Genomic DNA, 23,920 nt, shown 5'->3' on the forward strand with positions numbered 1-23,920 from the left:
ACCAATCCTCTTAATCACTTCATCATCTGTTCTGATCATATGTATGTAGTGATTTCTCAGGTCTTGTCCATATATATTCAAACCAATATAGAGATCATATAATATCTATTTGCATTGTGTCATTGGTTATTTAACCTCGTGTTGAACCTTCGTTCACTGATCATTATACACTATTCAAGTATGTTCATCATACTGAATTTCCTGTTCAACACTTAGCAAACTCGTTAGACCTTTAAATGTGTTGTTATCCAAATCACCAAAACTCACAAAAGGGATGAATGCACTTTCACGTCCTCTCCTCAATAAATGTCGGGGCTGCACGGCTTTACGTCAGGCTCGGTCCGATGGCTTATGTCATGGGCCACAAGCAGCGAGTCTCCGCCTGAGCAGGAAGTGAAGGGCAAGGCCTGGACACGTGTCAGCACCGGACCCCTACTCACGCCAGGGTCCTCCTCGTCCCGGGACCTTGCTAAGGTTCGAACCTTACTCGGAGGCTTCGAACTTATATGTATAGGGGTCCGGTGTCCTTCTGTGAAGGTCCGAACCCCACGATTCATACTGGGATGTGTTGTCTTTTCCTACCACGTGGCGCCCTTTGGCCTGTCCATGCGGTGGGGTCAGGCGCCGTCCTCCGCGTGGCCTGGAGACGTCGCATTGGTGCGACGTCTTCATGCTGTAGAAGAGGGTACCCTTGATTTAGGGTACCGACAGTATTACTATCTAGTGGCTAGAATTTTAAACACAAGATCTATGAGAGTTATAAAAGTTTAGCTTGCATAGATTAAATTTGACTTGCACGGATTTTAGGAACTGATTTATTCGAGGACGGAGGGTATAGATCAAATGAAAAGACCAATGCAGACAGATTATTCTAGAAACTACCTCGCCCAAAAGGCCACAATAGTTTTATTTGATTTGAGTGCAAACTCAAAAAACTAAACATTTACGAACCCTGCATCTACATCTGACCTATACAATGTAGACCAACGTGTCAAATGTCAATACTTTACTTTGGTATCTATCAATGTAACAGCGTATAAGACCTTCGATTCTTATGAAAAAAAAAGAAACTTCAGAGTTTCAATAATCCCTCCACTCCTCAGGGAGACGCCACCGTCTGTGCCAGTAAATGGACACCCGGGACCAGAGAGGGAACATGAAGCTGTAGTCTGCGGCTTCATCAGGGACTCCCCCGATCGTCAGAGGCAGCCAAACATACCGCGAATCTCTAAGATCAGACGGGTTCCACCGATCAGCCATGAAGATGAATGAGCCCGGCAGCCCTGGAACTGGCAAGACAAATGTGCTCTGGGAGAAGAATGTCGTTGATCTGAAGACCTCATTCCCTCCCACACAGGGGTTCCCCAGTGTCTCCCAAGGTCCCATCACTGATGTCGCTGCGTGGGCCAGCGCAGTATTTGGAGCCCAGCTTGTACAGCCAGAGGTCACCATATAGTAGGTGCCTTCATGCTTGAAGAGCGCAGGAGCTTCTCGATGCTGCGCGATGAGAAGCCTTCGCATGGCATCAGTGACGTCAAGGTAGTCATCGGTTAGCGGGCCAATGTGGAGCTCGCTGTTGTCCTCGGAAGAGTATATCAGGTAGGCCTTCCCATCATCATCCTTGAAGATGGTCATGTCTCTACTCTCACAGTCATGCGGACGCTTGCTGTAGAGGTAAGTGAATGGGCCTGTCGGAGAGTCACTGATGGCCACACCAACTGAAGCTTTGGTGTAGTTAGCATCATCTACGTGCATCCACATCACATACTTGCCAGTCCGATCATTGTATATCACCTTGGGTCTCTCCAGGACATTGGATTTGTGAAGATCATGTGTTACATTCTTCTCCTCGCCACGGAGGACAAGCCCTTCGTTTTTCCATGTCCACAGGTCCTTCGAAGAATAGCAACTTACTCCAATGATGTCAACCTGGGAAATGGTTTGCCGAAGTTAGTGGTTAGAAATGAGAAAGACACTAGATAATGTGAAGGTGAACAAAACAAACATCGCTTTTAAGTACCGAAGTAGCGCCTACAAAGTTCTGCTGGTGAAATCACAGTTCAGTTTGTCAGCAGCAACATATGTTCTCACTATCTGTGTTTCTGGAAAATCTAGTAAACTATGACGGTTCCATCATCTGCCCAATGTTTGTATTCTTTATATCAGAACAATCAGGTTGAAGTCTAGCCGGAGAATCCTTAACTAGAAATGCCTCCAATTCATAGCCACCAAAGAGTTTTTTTTTTTTGGCTGTCCACAAGAATCTATTTTTATAAACAGAACAAGAAAGCATTTTCTGGTTGTTGGCAGCACCATAACGCAGTTACACAATCAGTCACTTTCAATTTAATCAATTAAAGAACTGTGATCACACAGGACAATGCATCTCCCAATACACCATCATTGGTGTGAATGTCTACTGGGTATGAAAGAACTGAGGTCACCGGGACAATGCACCCCACATATATCAGTCCTTACTGTGTGTATCTATTCGGGTGTATGTGCATGTGCTTGTTTGCCTTAGTGCCTTTTCCTTCTAATCTGATGTCATGTGGGGCCGCACCTACACACGGGCCTGCGACGCCAGGAGGGCTGAGGCTAGGGCGTTTAAGGCAGGCGCCAACCGCAGCTCACCTAAGGAAGGTTCGTCCAAAGAGGAAAGTAGCAGCAGCTCAACCAAGGAAGGTTCGTCCAAGGAAAGTGGCTAGATTAGTGGCCAAATTGATAGGCCTTAATTGTAGGGGAGTTGGTTTCCAAATTAGTCATTTCCTAAATTAGGGTTTCCAAATAAGTCATAAGTTACCTAGTTGGTCGGGCCAGTGGCCTATTTATATGGAACCATGAGGCAATGAAGGGAATAAGAAATATATCACCTTAATCTCCCATCTCCCTGTACTCTCTAAGACTACGGCGGAGGAATACCTCGCCAGAGCCCGGAGAAGACGGACGGCGGATACGAGTTACGTATCCGCGGTCCAGCTGCTCGAGGGCTTAACGCCCTTGACAACCTGGTATCACGATCCCGGCGATCCTCTTCCCAGTCCACCACTACACCAGCCGCCACCACCTCACCACCACCTCCAGCCGCAGCACCAACCTCACCGACGTCCTCTGTGGCGTCTTGCATTCCAGCCATGGGCGATTCCAACGACTTCAAGGCCTTTGCTGAGGCTCTCAAGTCACTGCAGGCGTCCGTCGCAGCCAACGCCCAGGCCATCGCCAGCCTCACAGCCGACCGCACGTCCGCCTCAGGCCACAAGATCGGCTACGGAGAGCACCATGGGGACCGGCCACCGAGGTTCCAAAAGCTGGACTTTCCCCGGTACGATGGTAAAACTGATCCTCTCATCTCCATCAACCGCTGCGAATCCTATTTCCATCAGCAGCGCATCATGGAGGAGGAGAAGGTCTGGATGGCATCCTACAACTTGGAGCACGGGGCACAGATGTGGTATATCCAGGTCCAGACGGACGAGGGTACTCCATCGTGGCGCCGGTTCAAGGAGTTGCTCAATCTGCGCTACGGTCCTCCTCTCCGCGCCGCGCCTCTCTTCGAGCTGGCTGATTGCTGCCGCACGGGGTCTGTCGCGGACTATCAGGACCGCTTCCAGGCGCTCCTTCCACGTGCAGGACCCCTCGACGAGGCACAACGGGTCCAACTATTCACGGGGGGTCTTTGTCCCCCGCTCAGCCTTGACGTCCAGGTACACAACCCGCAGTCCTTAGCGGCTGCCATGAGCCTGGCGCGCCAGCTGGAGCTTCGGGAACAATATACACTGTCGCCTCCCAAGGGCGCGCCCCGTGGCCTGCTACCGACCCCTGCACCACGACTAGCTCTGCCTGCGCGCCGGCTAAGAAGGCAGCCACGCCCGCGGTCATGGCAGATGGGCGCAAACGCCTATCCATGCAGGAGCAAGAGGAGCGTCGTCGGCAGGGCCTCTGCTTCAACTGCAGCTAGGGCTGACAATGGGCTGTAAATTTTGCACTATAAGATTTAAGGATCAAGTCGGATTAGGATCGGGCTTTATTTCTAGTCATTTTTGAACTATAATTTATTTAGGGCCTTGACATTTTGTGAAGAACCATATGGATCACAATCCATTACCACCCTTAACTGCAGCGAGCGCTACACACGGGGGCACAACAGCGTCTGTACGCGGATCTTCTACATCAACGGCGTCGAGTTGGACACCGCCGACGAGTCCGCCACGGGGGATGACCCCGACACGGAGACACCGGTGTTCTCCCTTCACGCCGTCGCAGGGGTCCTCGTCGGCAATACGATACAACTGCAGGTGATTGTCGGCGCCGCTACTTTCGTCGCGCTCATCGACACGGGCTCAACACACAGCTTCATCGGGGAAGCGGTTGCGCGACGCTCCGGGCTGACCATCGAGCCGTGGCCTCGACTCACGGCAACGGTGGCCAATGAGGAGCGCGTGGTCTGCCCGGGCGTTCTTCGCCAAGCTCCGGTCGACGTGGGCGACATGGTATTCGACGTCGATCTCTTCGTAATGCCCTTAGCCGGGTACGACGTCGTCCTCGGCACGCACTGGATGGCCACGCTCGGGCCCATTGTATGGGACTTCACCGCCCGAACCATGGCATTCCAGTGGGAGGGGCGGGACGTCTGCTGGCGCGATGGGGCACCTCCATCCGCGCCGACTCTCCTAGCCGCCACAACCGACGACACCCTCATCGACGGGCTGCTACACGCCTTCGCCGATGTATTCACCGAGCCGATCGGACTACCTCCAGCACGGGGCCGCGAGCACCACATAGTCCTCAAGCCAGGCTCCTCCCCGGTGGCGGTGCGACCGTACAGGTACCCTGCGGCGCACAAGGACGAACTTGAGCGGCAGTGCGCCGCCATGATCGACCAGGGCATCGTCCGCCGCAGTGACTCAGCGTTCTCTTCCCCGGTCATCCTCGTCAAGAAGCTGGATGGGTCGTGGCGCTTCTGCGTCGACTACCGCGCGTTGAACGCGCTCACTGTCAAAGACGTGTTTCCGATTTCGGTCGTCGACGAGCTCCATGGCGCACGCCTCTTCACCAATGGACCTGCGGTCGGGGTATCACCAAGTGCGGATGCGGCAGGAGGACGTCCATAAAACGACGTTCAGCACCCATGACGGCCTCTACGAGTTCCTGGTGATGTCGTTCGGGCTGTGCAACGCCCCAGCCACATTCCAGGCTTTGATGAATGACGTCCTGCGTACCTACCTCCGCCGGTTTGTGCTTGTCTTCTTTGACGACATCTTGATATACAGCACCTCATGGGCGGACCACCTCCGGCACCTCCGCGTCGTCCTCAACACCCTGCGCCAGCACCGACTCTTTGTCAAGAGGTCCAAGTGCTCCTTTGGTGTTGACTCCGTCGCCTACCTCGGCCACGTCATTTCAGCGGCTAGCATCGCTATGGACCCCGCGAAGGTCCAGGCCATCCACGACTGGCCCCAACCTCGTTCGGCGCGAGCCGTGCGTGGCTTCCTCGGTTTGGCAGGCTACTATCGCAAGTTCGTCCACAACTACGGCGCCATTGCAGCACCCCTCACGGCACTCCTGAAGAAAGAGGGGTTCGTGTGGTCCGACGAGGCAACCGCCGTTTTCAGTGCCCTCAAAAGGGCAGTGACGACAACACCGGTGTTGACATTACTGGACTTCACCAAGCCCTTCGTCGTGGAGTGCGACGCGTCCACCTATGGTTTCAGGGCGGTGCTCATACAGGAGGCTCATTCGATCGCCTTCTTCAGCCGACCGGTGGCGCCCCGCCATCGCTCCCTAGCGGCCTATGAGCGCGAACTCATCGGGCTTGTGCTTGCCATACAGCATTGGAGGCCGTACCTGTGGGGGCGACGCTTCGTCGTCAAGACAGACCACTACAGCCTCAAGTACCTCCTCGATCAGCGCCTGGCGACCATTCCGCAACATCATTGGGTGGGCAAGCTCCTCGGGTTCGACTTCTCCGTTGAGTACAAGTCAGGAGCAACGAACACGGTGGCCGACGCGCTCTCGCGCCGCGACACTGATGAGGACGGCACGGGGACTCTCCAGGCAATCTCAGCTCCCCGCTTCGACTTCATCAGCCGCCTCCGACACGCCCAGGCTACTGAGCCCGCTCTGGCTGCCATCCACGACGAAGTCAGGGCAGGCACACGCACTGATCCATGGGCGGTGGCCGACGACATGGTTCTCTACGACAGGCGCCTGTACATCCCACCGGCCTCGCCACTTCTGCAGGAGATTGTGGCGGCTGTCCATAATGATGGACATGAGGGCGTCCAGCGCACACTACACCGCCTTCGTCGTGACTTCCATTTTCCCAACATGCAGAGTGTGGTGCAGGACTTCGTACGGGCATGTCCCACTTGTCAGCGGTACAAGTCGGAGCATCTTCACCTGGCAGGTCTCCTCATGCCACTACCGATTCCCACCGCCGTTTGGGCATACATCGGCCTCGACTTCATTGAAGCACTGCCCCGTGTCAACGGGAAGTCGGTGATTCTCTCCGTCGTCGACCGCTTCAGCAAGTATTGCCACTTCATCGCCCTCGGCCACCCATACACCGCCGAGTCGGTGGCGCAGGCCTTCTTCGCCGACATTGTACGCCTCCATGGCGTGCCGCAATCCATGGTGTCCGACCGCGACCCGGTGTTCACCTCGACGTTCTGGCGTGAGCTCATGCGACTCATGGGCACTAAGCTGCACATGTCGTCCGCCTTCCACCCACAGTCAGACGGCCAGACGGAGGCGGCCAACCGCGTCATCATTATGTACCTACTCTGTTTCACAGGCGACCGTCCTCGACAATGGCTTCGCTGGCTGCCGTGGGCCGAATACGTGTACAACACGGCATACCAGTCCTCGCTCCGGGAGACGCCATTCCGGGTGGTGTATGGTCGTGACCCGCCCTCCATCCGCTCTTATGAGCCTGGTGAAACAAGGGTGGATGCGGTCGCACGCAACATGGAGGAACGCGAGGCATTCCTCGCCGATGTGCGTTATCGCCTCGAGCAGGCACAGGCGGTGCAGAAACGCCACTACGACAAGCAACACCGACCAGTGACATATGCAGTCGGCGACTGGGCGCTCCTTCGACTTCGCCAGCGAGCTCCGTCCTCACTGCCACAACAGACATCGGGCAAACTGAAGCCCCGCTTCCTAGGGCCATACCGCGTCATCGAGCCCATCAACAACGTCGTCGTTCGCCTGGAGCTACCACCACAGGCCCGCATTCATGACATCTTCCACGTGGGCACCCTGAAGAAGTTTGTAGGGGCACCTCCGTCCGCCCCACCGCCCCTACCCGACATCCATCATGGGGCGATTGTTCCAGAGCCAGCTCGGGTGGAACGCGCTCGCCTGGCACGGGGTGTTCAACAGGTGCTGGTCCAGTGGCGGGGCGAACCAGAAACTTCGGCGACCTGAGAGGACCTCGACAAGTTTCGCGCCACCTACCCAGATTTTCAGCTCGAGGACGAGCTGGACCTCGAGGGGGGGAGAGATGTCATGTGGGGCCGCACCTACACGCGGGCCTGCAACGCCAGGAGGGCTGAGGCTAGGGCGTTTAAGGGAGGCGCCAACAGCAGCTCACCTAAGGAAGGTTCGTCCAAAGAGGAAAGTAGCAGCAGCTCAACCAAGGAAGGTCCGTCCAAGGAAAGTGGCTAGATTAGTGGCCAAATTGATAGGCCTTAATTGTAGGGGAGTTGGTTTCCAAATAAGTCATTTCCTAAATTAGGGTTTCCAAATAAGTCATTTCCTAAATTAGAAGTTACCTAGTTGGTCGGGCCAGTGGCCTATTTATATGGAACCATGAGGCAATGAAGGGAATAAGAAATATATCACCTTAATCTCCCATCTCCCTGTACTCTCTAAGCCTACGGCGGAGGAATACCTCGCCAGAGAAGACGGACGGCGGATACGAGTTACGTAGCCGCGGTCCAGCTGCTCGAGGGCTTAACGCCCTTGACATCTGAAATGGCCAAAGTTCTCTCTAATCATGATTTAACCTTCTGACTTTGCGGATAAAACCTATAGGTTGGTACTTGCATGACAAAAGCCTGTAACCGGATTCTTGATTTAGTATTTTGCAAACTCAAACCCAAATCTAATGATATTTCATTGCTCTGATTCTGCGCAAAAAAATGCTAGTTTGTACACAAAGAAAATGTTGGAGCTCAAACTCATGAATAATAAACAGACAAAAATATTACTAGCTTTTCATCTCTACACACCAAGTTACCCGCCTTAAAACAGCCCAGTCAATTTTCTTACCTTACCAATAGACCATAACTTCCAACATGCACCCTAGCAATTTGACCTCACCAACAGAATCTAAAAGGTCAGGAAAATTAGATGTATGCATTAGCACACACAACTACATACACACTGAAATGCTTGGTCAAATTTAGCAAAATTAAACCTTCTTCAGCATATTAGTTTTTTAAGGTGTTGTACATAATAGTTTTTTAAGTGGTGTGCATATTAGTTTTTTAAGGTGTTGTACATAATAGTTTTTTAAGTGGTGTGCATATTAGTTTTTAAGGAGTTACACATAAGAGTTTCTAACTATGCTATCTTCGGGTTGGTTTATCTAAAGAGAAAGAAACGGAAAATCTCTCCAATGATATGGTTACTAAATCTTGGACCAAGACTACGTTAGTTTGGGATAATGATGAAACAAACTGAAATTCCTACACGGAAGTTCTGAAATGGGGTAAGTTGATCATTTCCCATCATTCTTCTCCAGCACACATATTGTGTCTACATGATAATGCTCTGGTAACGTGCAATGCATACTAAAGCAACTAAAATCAATTTGATTTATACATGCCCTATCTACCAGAAGTCTAAAAATAAAGTGTGAAATTCTCTTACAGGACATTCAACCTTATATTGCGTATACAGTATTCATGCCCCCAAAATATAAACCTGACACCATCAGATTCGTCTACGTTAACTAGCTAGTACCTCTTGATTTTTACATTGATCATTCACATTAGGTGAAACAATTGAGTTGAATGCTTCTACAGCCAGATATCATTTGTCCTAGATCACAAATGGCAAAATGGGTGTTGATAGCATCAGAAAGTACAACTCACCCTGTCTGCTCCCTTCCTATGAGCTCTGTAGGTTTTGCCATCCTTATTCTCCCCGTAGAAGAAATAGGTGGTGGTCCTCTTATCATAGAGGACACCTCCTCCATGAGCTTGAATTGGTTTTCCGTCAGTGTCCAACCAAATTCTGCCTGGGTAGTAGAAGTACTTGCTGCCATTTGCACCATTGATTGGATCTACAGCCGTATTCAGTTCTGGGAAGAACATGTCATGCACAGCCGAAGACTCATCCAGGAACTCATCCACTATTGTAGGCTTCTTCTTCTCTCCCTTGCGGCGCACAGCCCGGGGATTCCTCCGGCTCCGGGGAGGAGCTAGCCGGAACTTCTCCTCCTCCACCACCTCCAGCTCCCTCATAATCGATCGGCGGATCTCGTGTGTGCTCATACTCTCATCGTCCTCCTTATGAACGATGAGAAGATGGAAATTCACAACGACGACCAATGCCGCTAGGCTCCATAGTGCCAGAGTTAGGGACCGGTGGCTTGCCGGGTGGCAGCGGAAACCCAACGCCTTTGGGTGCCTGCTCCTCATACCCATGGCGCCGCTTATCTACTCCAACCGATACGCGCTGCAGCAAAAGTGGAGGAGTTAAGCTGAAAACTGCACAAGCTAGAACGGAAAGAAACAGCGGTTGGAATTTATGAAAAGAAGAGGCTGATTGGCGCGCCGAATCAAGAAAGATGCGATTGGAGTGGAGCAGCATGAATGGGGCCCTGAAATTTCTCCGGAAAGAAATGGGTTTCTCACCAACATTAGAACTAACCCAGATTCGTCGTCTACAGTCAAATCAGCGGACTACTAAAGGAAAGAGGCAAACTAACTGAATTGTAGCAGCTAATCACGGCCTGCTACCCGCTCCCTGGCCACGGCCAAAAATGAAGCGACAGAAATGGAGAACTGTATCAAGAGTCCGGTAAAACAGCTCATCATGATCGGCGGCCATAGATTCGTAAGGAGGCCGGATAGTTCAGCAAGAACCGCGCACGCTTCGCAGGAAAAGAAAAATGAGGAGGCGAAGAAGAGAAGAGGGAGAGACAGCGGTGCTCACCATTGGCAGGTTGATCCAGAGAAGCGAAGAGGACAAATGAAAGGCTAAGCTAAACAAAACAAAACCCAGTTCCGTCAGGTAAGTACCTGTTCTGCTACCAGCTAGCTGTAGAATAACAACAAAACAATCTCAGAAGCTAGCAGGTATTAAAAAATCGGCGCAGCTCACCATGGGCTAGTCCTTATCGAGATCTTGGCCAGAGGTGGTTGGGGGCGCCTCGATTAGCTTAGCACGAGCCGCGATGCCAGAGAGATTAGGGGGGTCTGTCTTGGTTTGTGCGGCTGGCAACGCGACCTGATGAGTGGTTTTGGTAATTGGTATGGCCGGGTGTCTGGCTTCCTTGGCTAACAGCGAGCAGCGGCGTCGCTCTGGAAAGGTCGCCCGTCACATTGTGGTGGGTACGGCGTGGGGGCGTGTTGAGAATGGAGTGGAGGGGCGCCCGAAGCCCCGAACACCTGGCCTGTGCCCGGGCAGCGTGCCTTCGGTTGGGTTACGGGGTCGATGACGATGAAGGATGGAGATGATCTTCTCTCTCTCTGGCAGGTGGTCGCCGTGCTTGATGTGGCAAGCAAGCTGTATATCGAAGGTGCCCTAGCGGTCTTTTACAGATTTTTAGTATAACCGAACACATAAATATGTAAATACTAGGATAATATCCATGTGTTGCGACGGTACACAATCGTATTTCATGATATTGGTTGAGAAGTCGAGGTCGTATCCATAATGCAATCAATAGTTAAGCGAAGTAAACCAGTCATATGGATTCTCCCAAAAATACCAATAATAAATGAATTTAATATTAAAGTGAGCATATTGTCTATAGACCAGATATTAAATTGATAAGAATAAATATTACACTTTATTTTAGCTAAAAAACCGAGAAAGATATGAGTTGAAAAAAAACTTGATCCCTATTTTTATAGGACTCTCTGTAGCTCGTTCTCCTCCAGCTAACGGGGTATTACTATATGTGTACGGCTTCCTGTTGTATTGGACTTGGTGGCTTCTCACGATCTATATGTGGTGTAACAGCCCTGATGACTTATAACTCAATACATTGACTCCATATAAACACACGGTATGATTGACGGTTTTAAAGATCCACAGCATCTTCCATTGAACCTATACCTTTTTATTTTCTCTTATAGACATACATTAAACACACAATTCATGGACAGATAGGACCATAGAGATGTCTCTGACTATTGCACAATAATCTGACAGAGAAGAAAACATGCCTCAACAATTATCAAATAGAGGCCATGCAGGGATTCATGATGCAGCATGCATGAGTCATGCATGAGTTGAATTGTCTTACGTCATGCACGAGAGGTGGTTAATTTCGATCAAGTTACAAGAAACAGATGAGCTAATGAACCAAATGCCTCGAATAACAGCCATCCACTACGTATTTGTTGTCCATGCTTTTTGAAAGTCGCCTAGAGGGGGGGTGGATAGGCGAAACCTGAAAATTAAAACTTTATCCCCCAACTAGATCCCTTGATTAGTAGTTAGAACAAGATAAACAATTATCGGAGTATAAAAGCTAAGTCCTTTGCTTGTGAAGAAAGTTGCTTTGAAATAATGCGGAATTGATAATCAATACAACTACTAGATATATGGATAGTAATCAATACAACTTGTGCTAGCGCTTGGTAAACTCGTTACCTTTCTAGCACAAGTTACAATCTTGGGTTGTCTAGTTATATATGAATCAAATGACAAGTTAGGAGTGGGATTTTTACCAATGGGACAATATTTGCATTGATGTCCCTTCTTCCGGCATGTGTAGCATAAGCGTTTTCCAAGTTTTGAAGATTTCTTCTTTCCTTGTTTGTTGCTTGCTACATGGTTAGTAAAAACTTTCTTTTCTAACATCATTGCCTTTTTGTTTTAAATAGGGACAGGATTTAACTAAGTGTCCCTTCTTTGAGCATTTAAAACAAGGTCTGTCATCCTTGTCAATAATCAAGCCATTTTTAATGTAGGGACATGACCTAATCAAGTGTCCCTCTTCAAAGCATTCACTGCACTTCTTATTTATCTTAGTGTGAAGTGTGGCTTGATCATTACCTTGGATGTTTCCTTTTGTGGAGGCGAGGTTGAGGCTTTTGGAGGAGGTATTGAATTTCATCTTTTGTTTCTTCCTCTTGGCAATCCTCAAGTCCTTGACATTTTCTTCAAGGGATGTAGTGCATGCCACGGTTGTTCCCGTCTTAAGCTTCTTCACCATGTGATCACGGTTATCTTGAGAAGGTCGAGCAATGCACTTCCCTTTAAGTTGTGTCAAGCTCATCTTTAGCCTCTCATTTTCTTCTTTAAGCTTTTGATAGGTATCATCATTTGTTCCTGCAAATTCTAGCTCAAAGGAAGATTTGCTTGTCGACGGACAACAAGCATTAGCACATGGTAATATAGTTTCTATTTGAATACATGTGCATGAGTGAGGTTGTTGGGATTTTAAGTTTTCTATTACAACCTCATGAGCAATGTTTAATATGATATGATCATCTCTAAGATTTTCATGAGAACATAGAAGCATATCATATTTTTGTTGAAAAGCTAGATTTTCAATTTTTAGCTTTTCTACTTGGTCCTTAAGCAAGGTATTCCTATTTACTAATTGAGCGATACAATGTAAAGCATTATCTTGCTCAATTGAAATAGTTTCATACCTTTGGACCAAATCAACATGAGAGCACTTTAGCTCCTCATGTTCTTTAGTCAACTCGTCAAAGTGTAGCATTTTCATGGAGAGAATATCTTCTAGCCTTTGACGAGCTTCGCTTTGCTCTCTCGCTCTTTCTAGAAGTTTGAGCATGACCGCCTTATCTTCTTGGCTTAGGCGAGCGTAGAGTTGCACAAAGCTCCTTTCTTCCTCCTCATCCTCATTTGTGCTTCCGCTATCATTTTCATTAGCCACACAACACATGTGGGAATCAAAATGGAAAGACAAACCTTTTGGAGAGGTGGATTCATCGTTTGGTCTCCATCGTTCATTTTCCTCTTCCTCCTTGTAAGGGTTAGTATCACAAGTACCAAAGGAAGTAGAAGCACAAAATGGACTATCATAATAGGACTCATCAAATTTGCTTCTAATTCTAGTCCAAATATCATGCGCATCATGGATTGATTCGTCATAATTTGATATGAAGGCACGATAATCTTCTTTACTAAGAGAGTTAGTTAAGATGTCAAAAGCTAGATAGTTTAATTGATAACATCTTTGATCCTCCTCGGAATTAATTTTTCCATTGAATTAGAGGAAAAAATACTCTTGTCTATAATTTGTTCTAATCGTGGATCTATGGTTCTAAAAGCATTTATCACACTAGAGGACCATGAGTCATAATTAGAACAATCATCAAATAATACTTCAAGAGTTACCTCATTTTGAGTTGTGTTCGATAGAGGAGTCTTCTTGTTCTTTTGGGATCTTCTACGAGCCATCACTTCGAGTTGTTAGACTCAAGAAGAAGTGCCTAGCTCTGATACCAATTGAAAGTCGCCTAGAGGGGGGTGGATAGGCGAAACCTGAAAATTAAAACTTTATCCCCCAACTAGATCCCTTGATTAATAGTTAGAACAAGATAAACAATTATCGGAGTATAAAAGCTAAGTCCTTTGCTTGTAAAGAAAGTTGCTTTGAAATAATGCGGAATTGATAATCAATACAACTACTAGATATATGGATAGTAAAGCGAGAAGGCTTAGATGAGAAGAGCAATAAGTCAAGTTTCTTTCTTGCGAAGTGTTGCTTTACTGAATGAGAATTTAACTTGAAGCAACACCAAATGATATTGACAAAGAATAGCGCAAGAAAACTTAGAGAAGGAAAAACAAACAAATCACAAGCAATAAACACAGATGACATGGGTGATTTGTTTTACCGAGGTTCGGCCCTCGAAGGCCTAGTCCCCGTTGAGGAGTCCACTTAAGGACGGGTCTTTTTCAACCCTTTCCCTCTCTCCACCGATCACACAAGGATCGGTGAGCTCTTCTTCTTCTCAAGGATCACTCTCGATCCCGCAAGGACCACCACACTCTTTGGTGTCTCTTGCTGGCTTTTACAAGCCTCCAACACTTTGGAGGAAGTTCGAATGGGAGTCAAAACTCCACGCGCAAATGAACACAAAGATGAAGCTCACACTATCTCTCAATGGATCTCACAAGGCACTAGGGCTAAACTCAATTGAGTAGCTCTCAATTGCTTGCTCTCTCTTTTGTGGCACTTGTATTGGTTGTAGTGGGCTAGATCTTGTGTATAGGATGTATCAATGAATATATGTGGTTGGGAGAGCTTGAGTATGTCAACTAGATGACTTGGATTGTTGCTTGAACTCCCACACCTTGAAGTGGCCGGTTGGGGTGGTATTTATAGCCACCAACCAAAATGTAGCCGTTGGAGAAGGCTGCTGGCGATGGGCGCACCGGACAGTCCGGTGCACACCGGACAGTGTCCGGTGCGCCAGCCACGTCATCCTATCCGTTGGGGTTGGAGCTGGTCGACCGTTGGAGGCTTTGTCCTCATGTGGCACCGGACAGTCCGGTGCACACCGGACAGTCCGGTGCACACCGGACAGTCCGGTGCCCCTCTGATCCTCTGCTCTGACTTCTGCCGCGTGTACTGTTGCGCACTGTTCACTGTCAGAGTCGACCGTTGGCGCGAGGTAGTCGTTGCTCCGCTGGCGCACCGGACAGTCCGGTGCACACCGGACAGTCCGGTGCACACCGGACAGTCCGGTGAATTTTAGCGGAGCGGCCTTCCATTTTCCCGAAGCTGGCCAGTCCAGAGCCGCTTCACTCTGGAGCACCGGACACTGTCCGGTGGTGCACCGGACAGTCCGGTGAATTATAGTGGGCTGCGCCTGAGAAACCCGAAGGTGAAGAGTTCGAAGGCAATCCTCCCTGGTGCACCGGACACTGTCCGGTGCCACACCGGACAGTCTGGTGTGCCAGACCAGGGAGCACTTCGGTTTCTTTTTGCTCCTCTGTTTTGAACCCTGTCTTGTTCTTTCTATTGGTTTTTGTTGAATCTTTGACACCTGTAGAACATGCAATCTAGAGCAAACTAGTTAGTCCAATTATTTGTGTTGGACATTCAACCACCAAAATCATTTAGGAAAAGGTTTAAAGCCTATTTCCCTTTCACTTTTGCATCAGAAGGCCACCAACCATCTATATCTAGTTCCCAACTGGCCTAGATCTGGCGAGATATGAATTGAGTTTTGTTACAGTTCTCTTATCTTAGAGCGAGCTTTTGGGTTGTATTAATGCACCTCTAATATGGATACATGTCAGATACGAACATGCACATTGACTGACGTTAGTTGCATCATCTTAGTGGCCGCGTAAGGCTCTAGGGCATGTATTATCGTCCTCGTTCAACATCTCCCATGAACTGTATTCAGTGGCCTCCTATACAGGAGAAGCAAGCACATCTCTGACTCTTCTCTCGTTAATTGGTCGTAGGTCATAGTTAGTTACATTCATCTTTTGAGGTAGCTTCTTCATCACCATTCGTTTTTTGAACATGATCCTCCTCGTCCCAATTTGAGTATTCTGGATGAGCGGTATCATCACCAATCTTGTCCTCCTCCTGTTGCTCCCACTCACCACTCAAATGAAGGCACATCCAAGTTCTTGTTCACAGTGACTTGTAAATATTGCACAAATTCACTGACTTCCATCAGAATCATACTGAATCAGCTCCTGCATCAACTAACTACACAAAACAATGTTGCCTAGTGGTGCCTTGATATTGACCACCAGGTACCAACGCCATTAAAGGACGACATATCCTTCTTATTGTGCTCATTCTTTACCACTACCTCAAGCAATATCACATTTGTTCCTTACATTGCCATTTTGTAATGCAAACAATGACTCTAGTTACACAAGGACATCAACACATAGTGTCCCCTACTCTTCCCATAATCAAACCTCCCATTCAATGTGAAATCATCATCAAACTTTTCCACAACCCGCTAAACAAAATCACTAGATCTAGGCACGATCTCAAACATTCCACTTCATAATACATATTCTCGAACTATTTATCTTGTTTAACTCTTCCTCTATGAATCGAATAGACTAAACTATCCGGCTACAAAAACATTTCAGAAAACTACATTGAATCTTTGGATTCATTATGACTAAATATAACATACGCATGCTAACTAAATATAATCTGAACTAGATAATTAATATAACTAACCAAATATAATCTAAACTAACTAGGTTAATATAACCTACACACATTAATCAAATATAATATAAACTAACTAACTGAATATAAACTAATCTAACTAACTAAATAAAACCTAAACCTAAATATATCAACTAAACTTCTTTCTAGCATGCTAACCTAAATATATAGCACATGCAACTAGATATACACACACAAATCAAGGATACACCCTAAACACAAGTTTTAAATATAAATCATAGGTAGCTAATCTAATAGGCAAATCAGATATAAAACAAGGAAAGAAGCAGAATAATAACTTGTCCCGGTGAACAGGAAGAGGAGCAGAAAGAAGGTTGAGACTTTGAGAGTATCTACCAAGATTCAAACCAAAATCATCAACTTATAGCTAAAACAAGGGAGCATTTGGTTACTTTAGTCACACTTCCAAACTTTAGAGACTAAAATTTCTGTGTGTTTGGTTCTCGTATAAGTTGAGACAGACTCGCATGAGCCTAGCTAATATTGGTATAAACATGGTGAGTTCATACATGTTCTTTTGTTTGGTTGCTTGTATAAGCTTGTGCGGATTAGATATAGACTTTGTTTGGTTGGTTGTACTGAAATGTGTATTAGAGAAGGATACATAATAAATCTTTAAATATTATATAGCATGAGTGATCTAGTTTAATTTGTTTACAAATATCTCACAGACATAAATATGACATCAATTTGGTGATTAAAATTTTTAATTAAAAGATATAGTAAAAACAACCTAAAAGTGTCTCGTTTTACGTTCCTTAACTTGGGTCTTGGGCCTGCATGGTCTACGCGTACACGCGCGAGGACGCTCGACAGGAGTATCTCGCCCGAGCCTGGCTTAGCTATACTTTTTGTATCCACCGAGACTGCATGCGTGGACGTGACAGCCAAATAAAATGTGTTTTAATACTCCGCGAATGCAACTGCATGGACGCATCGGAGAACCAATCACGCGGTTTAGTCCCAAAAATTTTATTTGAAAGACCTATTTTAATCAATCGATTAAAAATAACTAAAGTTTAGGAGGTACGTGGAAAGCGGTGAGAGGCGTGGCTAGGAGTAACAAGAGGACTAGACTCAGGCATTGATTAGTTTTTTAAATAAAATTAGGTTAAGGTTGCATTTAATATTTTGTTTTAAAATATTTATAAAAAATATAAAGTAAAAAACTAACCCCGTGAAAACGGGCGAGCTCTTTCTCGCTCAACAGAAGGAGCTATGACCAGTCGAGCTAACAACTGAAATCCCGTTGGCGACGGGACCGGACACCAGAGCGGAACGGCACTCGTGGCTGGACGCCCTATCAGCAGCGGCCAGGCGAGCGCGTATGATTGGCGGACCGGACGCCAATAATACCCTTGCCTTCCCTCGCCTCAACCCATCGCCGCTGCTCGCTCGCGGTCGCGGCGCCCTCGCCTCCCTGTCACTCCCTCGTCCCCCGCCCCATCCACGCCGCGTCGCCCTCCGCCTCCAAATAAAGTAAACGCGGGTGACAGGAGGCCTCCACCGAACCCCCCTGCGCCCTTCAACCCGTCGCCGCCCCGCACGATCCCCTCCGCCTTCTTCGCCGCCGGCCTCCGGACCGCGCAGCTCCCCGGAGCCGACAAGGACCCGGCGCCATGGGGTTCTGGGAGGCTTTTCTTAACTGGCTCCGCAGGTACGATGCTCTTCACTTGGGCTGTTTCGTCCTGTCTCGTGGCCGTGGGATTGATCTGCTGCGCATTGCGCCGCCGGGGTGTGGTCGTCCGGGGATCGGCGGGTAGGAGATCTGATAGTTTTTTTTCCTGGTTTTTTTCAAGATTGGTTAAGATAGTTACGGACGTGGTGAATTTGTAGCTTGCTGGTGGAACGCTTCTGGCATGTACCTAATGTGATTATTACAGCGTGATCCTCTTAGGGGAAGGAAAGGATTGGGTTCATGTGGTTCCATCAGTAAACTTAAGTTGGATAAATGGAATTCCATATGAAATTCGTGAATATCACTTTTTCCCGAAAGGATAAATGGGTTCGTTTATTCTAAGCTTTGTCTTATTATACTGAATTGCTGCCAAGCGTCTTTTTTTTCCTACAGTTTGCTGGTTTGGATTCCATATTGTGCAAAAGAATCGATTAGCGCTATTAAGTTCTTGGCGGTACTACAGGATTAACCTGGTGCTGGTAGTTATTCGTTATACTTCAATCATTGACATATAGTATAGGTACCAGTATAAACTAGATTTATTTCACCTCTACCTACCATCCAGGTTGGCTTTGGACTTGATGCATAAAAATACAGAAGTTGCTGGGTGGCTGAGCATTTCTAGATTTATACTTATAAGAATGTCTTGCACATGCACTTGTTGGGTGGCTAAGCATTACTTTGACATATGTGCACTTGTAAATGGATGAACTGATATAATCTACCGTTCATTTCGATTCAAAGGACCTTGTCTGCTTGAATAACTGTTTGTACTTTTTTACATCTGCAGCCTCTTCTTCAAGCAAGAGATGGAGCTTTCCTTGATAGGGCTCCAAAATGCTGGGAAAACGTCACTTGTGAACTCTATTGCTGTAAGTATTAGGCATTCTTTTGGTACCACTCATATACTGGATGTTTGATGAAATATATTTATCCTTGGTAAACATGTATTTTTGCAGACTGGAGGCTTTAGTGAGGATATGATCCCTACTGTAGGATTCAATATGAGAAAAGTTACGAAAGGAAATGTGACGATAAAGTTGTGGGATCTTGGAGGCCAACCAAGATTCCGCAGCATGTGGGAGAGATACTGCCGTGCGGTTTCTGCAATTGTGTATGTATTCCATTCCTAACCTTCCATTTTCAGTAAGAATAGCACTAATGCTCACCAGCTGTCATGCTTAGTTGAGGTTTCTTGCATACATGTCTATTATTTTGGTACGGCTGTTCAGATCATGCTATAGTACGATTTATCAATTTATGTACAAATTATTTCTCAACTATCCAACTTTTCTAAGCGCTATCTTTAAGGTTCTCATAGCCTACTTCTCTCCCATTTGGTTATATTTTAGTTGTCTTTGTGGTCAAGATAAGAGTTATCTTTCTTTATGCCAATTTGTATCTTAGTTATGTCATGTGTTGATCATATTTTTATGCTCTGTTAATTTGCCGTTGCAATATATAAATACTGATGATCTTGTTTATTTGTTGACCTTTTTTATTTTGCCTTTTCGTGTATCATGGTGGTGGTGCACTGTTTATTTCTTTCAATTCTTTACATTTTTTCTTTTATGTAGGTAATGATGAATCATTTTTACCTGTTTCTGCGTTTCTGTTATTTTTTCTGAAACAATGAGCTGGAAGTTGTGCCGGCTGTACAGTTTTTTTATTCTGATTTACTTCCACAGGTTTTTTATTTTAAACCTAGCTGCATTGAAACTTGCTGCATGATTTTCTTAATCTGAAGGTCGTAGCTGATAGAAAATCAATAAGGAATGAGAACTTCTAGTGTCAGATGTTTAAATTGTTTTGTTTCTGCAGGTATGTTGTTGACGCGGCAGATCGAGAAAACATGGCCATTGCAAAGGGGGAACTCCATGACCTCTTGAGCAAGCCATCTTTGACCGGGATTCCGTTACTAGTCATTGGCAATAAAATTGACAAACCTGAAGCTTTCCCCAAGCAAACCTTCACAGAACTAATGTAAGAACATGCTAATCTACTACACTCTGTTAGGATATTTTTTTCCTAGAAATACCAGTTCGATACATTTTACTCATCTACTGCCTGGTGAATGGTATTGCAGGGGCCTAAAGACAATCACTGACCGAGAAGTGGCATGTTTCATGACATCTTGCAAGAACTCTACCAACATTGATTCTGTCATTGAATGGCTGGTGAAGCACTCGAAAAAGAAGAATTGAACTTAAATCTGCACTAGCTCTTAAAGCGCACTCCAGTCTTCCTCTTTTTTGCATGTCGCATAGCATTGGAGCTGTAAATTACGCAAGAGGTATTGATCAGGGATTTTGTGTTTATAATTCTGTTAACCCGGTTTGGCAATATGTTGGTGGATTGTCCTACAGGAGTCTGCCTTCTTTGTTCCATACTTGTCATTTGAGCTGTGCGATTTGTTTCACATTGTTTAGTTTGAATTAAACAAACTTTAATGACGTTGTTGATGCAGTAAATGAACGTTGGTGAAAAGCAAGTGCAGTTAAATATCAAAAATGATTGTAATTGTTTCAAATTGTGAAATGCATATATCGCGAGTATAGATGTCCAAATGGGCGGGCCGTGCCGGCTCGGCACGGATTAGGACCGTGCTGGCTCGGCACGGATTAGGACCGTGCCGGTCTGGCCCGGATTAGCTAGCGTGTCGTGCCGTGTCAGCCCACGAGCCCCAAGCGAGGCCCAAGCACGGCCCGCAAGGTTAATAATGATGCTGGGCCGGCCCACGGTCCGACCGGCCTAACGGGTCCATAACAATATATGACGTTTAAATGATAAAAATATCCTAAAAGTATGTATTTTTTAGGGTTTAAATCATATTTATTAGCTCTAAACATTTATTTACACCCACATAACCAACAAAAACACATGTTTCTTATGTTTTATACTCTATATTTAAGTATAATATATGTATTTATATGAAAAAATAGAAAAAAAATCGGGTCGTGTCGGGCCTAGCCCGTCGTACCACGCCTTCGGCCTCGGCACGGACCGGTGACCGGGCCGGGCCGGCACGGGCCCGGTTCACTACGTGCCGTGCCGGGTTTCGGGCCGCCCGGCAAGCCCGGTCTGTTTGGACATCTATAATCGCGAGAGATGAGACGGAAAAATTGCTTTTAGTTGCATTGTGGAATATACTACGAATAAAATAAAAATATGCATGTTCTATTGGTTAAGTAGGTGTAAGTGTATGAGTCAATGGACGATGACTAAGGTTTGAACTTCTACTTGTGTACAATTTTATCTTATTTTTGTATAAATTAAGAAGGGAAAAGGTGACGTGTGATGGCCAAGGCTACTGAGTTTCAATCTTTTCTCCTTTTAGACCAATAAGGTGGTAGGTGTTTGAACTTCTACTTGTGTACAATTTTATCTTATTTTTGTATAAATTAAGAAGGGAAAAGGTGACGTGTGATGGCCAAGGCTACTGAGTTTCAATCTTTTCTCCTTTTAGACCAATAAGGTGGTAGGTGTTTGAACTTCTACTTTGTACAATTTTATCTTATTTTTGTATAAATTAAGAAGGGAAAAGGTGACGTGTGATGGCCAAGGCTACTGAGTTTCAATCTTTTCTCCTTTTAGACCAATAAGGTGGTAGGTGGGCGGCAAGAAACGTAGAAAAGGAGAAAAGGAAAGAGAGAAAAAGTGGATTGCTCATTTAGTTGGTTATATGTAACTTAACAATATTACAAAATCTGCTATAGAGTATATTATTAAGGTTGCTCTTAGTAGAGCTGGGGCAATTTCATTGCTTCAACAGCCTTCCTCTTGCCCCAGCCCAGCACCGTCCTCGGGTGAGTGTCCGCGAACACGTGTAGAGCAACGACCTCGGATGAGTGTCCGCGTCGACACTGTCTCACAAACATATATGGTGGCACGTGCGTCGAAACATATTTCCTATATTACAAAGCAGGTAAGAAACGAGCCACGCTACGGTGTCCACGTCGGCGCAAATTTTTCAGGCCGTTAGATTCATAATCAAGCGTCATACAGTCTCTTGGATTTTCTTGTAAAAAACCCCATCTCTCTATGCCTCTGGATGCTTCTGGGTCACTCTCCCTCGCGTCAGCTCGCTTTGACCCCGCGTGGAGCTTCTCCTCGGCGTCGTCGCCTACTCCGTCGCCGCTTCCTCTTCACGCCGAGCGCTACAGGTTTGTTCCGACCTCGCTCCCTCCGCCATTGCAACCGCGCTGGATTTTTTTTATACGGTTCAGCGTCATTACGCCTTTCAGCTTTTGGCTGCGTTCTTGGTTCTAGGGTTTGTATCCTCTGCCTGCTAGATCTTTGCTCAGCTTCATGTTTGTACTGGCGGATGTGTGACAGCGAATCGTATTCATAGAAATCCTCTTGAAATCTACCCTTACCTCGCCCCTAAAACCATAGCTAGGATGGTGCGCCGTTCTGCACGACGTTTCCTAGCTGTGAACTCCGATTCTTCTGCTCCGGTCGCCGCTCACCTTTGCCGGACGGAGTTCCAGTGCGGGCGCATGTCACTGATGGTCGCTGATCCTCCTTGCGCTCGCTGAGCTGCCAGGTGATACCGGCGATGAAACTGAACCCGTCGTTCTGTAATATGGGTTCCCTCCTCGCTGAGCTGCCAGATGGTACTCCTGCCTTCTACGGTGTTGAGCTATAAAAAAATGACTTCATTGTCAGCCTCTATACAAGCGTTGGGTTCATAGGAAACTCCAACTGGAACTTATTAACTCTTATTTATTCTAAATCAATTTGTAGGTCTCTAGCTCTGTCTGGTAATCATTAATCATGTCTGCTAATTATATGTTCAATTGTGGTTGTCAGTTTTTTTCCAGCAAGGGGTCTTATTTATTCTAAATCAATTTGTAGGTCTCTAACTCTATCTGCTAATCATTAACCCTGTCTGCTAATTATATGTTCAATTGTGGCCGTCAGTCTTTTCCAGCAAGGGGTAAAAAGTAGGCTCCTCTCCTGAAAGGCACACATGAGTATGTCTACAGCATGCTGTTGGGTTTAGATTCTTGATCAGTTCAAACATGGGGGATCCTGTGTTTATTCTTGTTTTTTTATATCAGTTCAAACAGAGAGCCACGAACATGTTTAAATGCCTTCATTTGACAGATGAACCAATATTCTAATATTGGTTGCTGAACATGGGGGACATGATTTAGGCTGGTGGCGCCTTGTCATGCCCTGATGTTTGTTGTATTGCCCATGAGTCACACACAAATCATCCTTTCTTATTACCCTTTGGAGGTTTCAGCTCAGTGATTTTAGGTCAGCAAAGCGACTGTCAGCCTCAAGTCCCACCCAACCGTGCAAGTGACAGATGAGAATGTCTTGCACTACATCCATGTAGTGTTCATTATCTGTTGTAACATATATAAAAGCTTTTAGCTGAACCTAAAATAGGATAAAAACAAATTATTGCTTAACTGCACATGTAGTGTTCATGCTGCCTTCCCCTATGCACCAATGCTTTTATCGATTTGATTCATAAACGTCTTTTATGTGTCGACAAACAAATGGTTGCTCCTAAATGCTGCACTTATATTGTCTTTGATACTAAATGTGGTACTACCATGAGCTAATTTCGCCTGTACTCACAGAAAAAAAAGCTTTATCTCCTTGTGCTTGTGTGTTTCCTCTGCTTCGCAACCACTTAAATTAGCTGTTTGTTTATGTCAGTTCAAGGGAATCAACATTGGGTTCTAGGTTTATACCAGCGCTCTAAATTGTTTCTTTGATTTTTTTCCCCTATATGTACAAATGGCCTTGATCATCTTTTGGGTTTCATCATTCCAGAAACCCCTTTTTTATAGCTTAATTTTTTTTATATGGGGATTTACAGTTTAGAG

At 46.3% G+C, this 23,920-nt stretch overlaps 2 protein-coding genes and 1 pseudogene across 6 annotated transcripts; 2 read left to right on the plus strand and 1 right to left on the minus strand.

Moving 5' to 3' along the window:
* Positions 1–846: 846 nt before the first annotated feature.
* On the minus strand, positions 847–10,660 carry LOC103639465 (Arabinanase/levansucrase/invertase). 5 transcript variants are annotated; one of them, XM_008662213.4, is made up of 4 exons: positions 10,336–10,639; positions 10,168–10,216; positions 9,102–9,687; positions 847–1,929 (listed from the first exon to the last, which is right to left on the minus strand). In XM_008662213.4, the coding sequence occupies exons 3-4, from the start codon at positions 9,654–9,656 to the stop codon at positions 1,081–1,083; spliced, it is 1,404 nt and encodes a 467-aa protein (XP_008660435.1). In that variant the 5' UTR covers positions 9,657–9,687; positions 10,168–10,216; positions 10,336–10,639; the 3' UTR covers positions 847–1,080. The 5 variants fall into 5 exon arrangements, with proteins under 5 accessions (XP_008660435.1, XP_008660437.1, XP_008660436.1 ...); XM_008662215.4 differs by having other exon boundaries at positions 10,168–10,211; positions 10,336–10,636; XM_008662214.4 differs by lacking the exon at positions 10,168–10,216 and having other exon boundaries at positions 10,336–10,660.
* On the plus strand, positions 2,902–3,973 carry LOC109942210 (uncharacterized; annotated as a pseudogene).
* Positions 10,661–17,925: 7,265 nt separating the features above from the next.
* LOC100191622 (uncharacterized) lies at positions 17,926–20,436 on the plus strand. The gene is made up of 5 exons (NM_001137051.1): positions 17,926–18,053; positions 18,865–18,946; positions 19,034–19,188; positions 19,896–20,057; positions 20,161–20,436. Exons 1-5 carry the CDS (start codon positions 18,016–18,018, stop codon positions 20,276–20,278), a joined length of 555 nt encoding a protein of 184 aa, NP_001130523.1. The 5' UTR covers positions 17,926–18,015; the 3' UTR covers positions 20,279–20,436.
* Positions 20,437–23,920: the final 3,484 nt, after the last annotated feature.

Source organism: Zea mays, chromosome 9 (assembly GCF_902167145.1).
Source record: "Zea mays cultivar B73 chromosome 9, Zm-B73-REFERENCE-NAM-5.0, whole genome shotgun sequence".
Lineage (NCBI taxonomy): Eukaryota > Viridiplantae > Streptophyta > Magnoliopsida > Poales > Poaceae > Zea > Zea mays.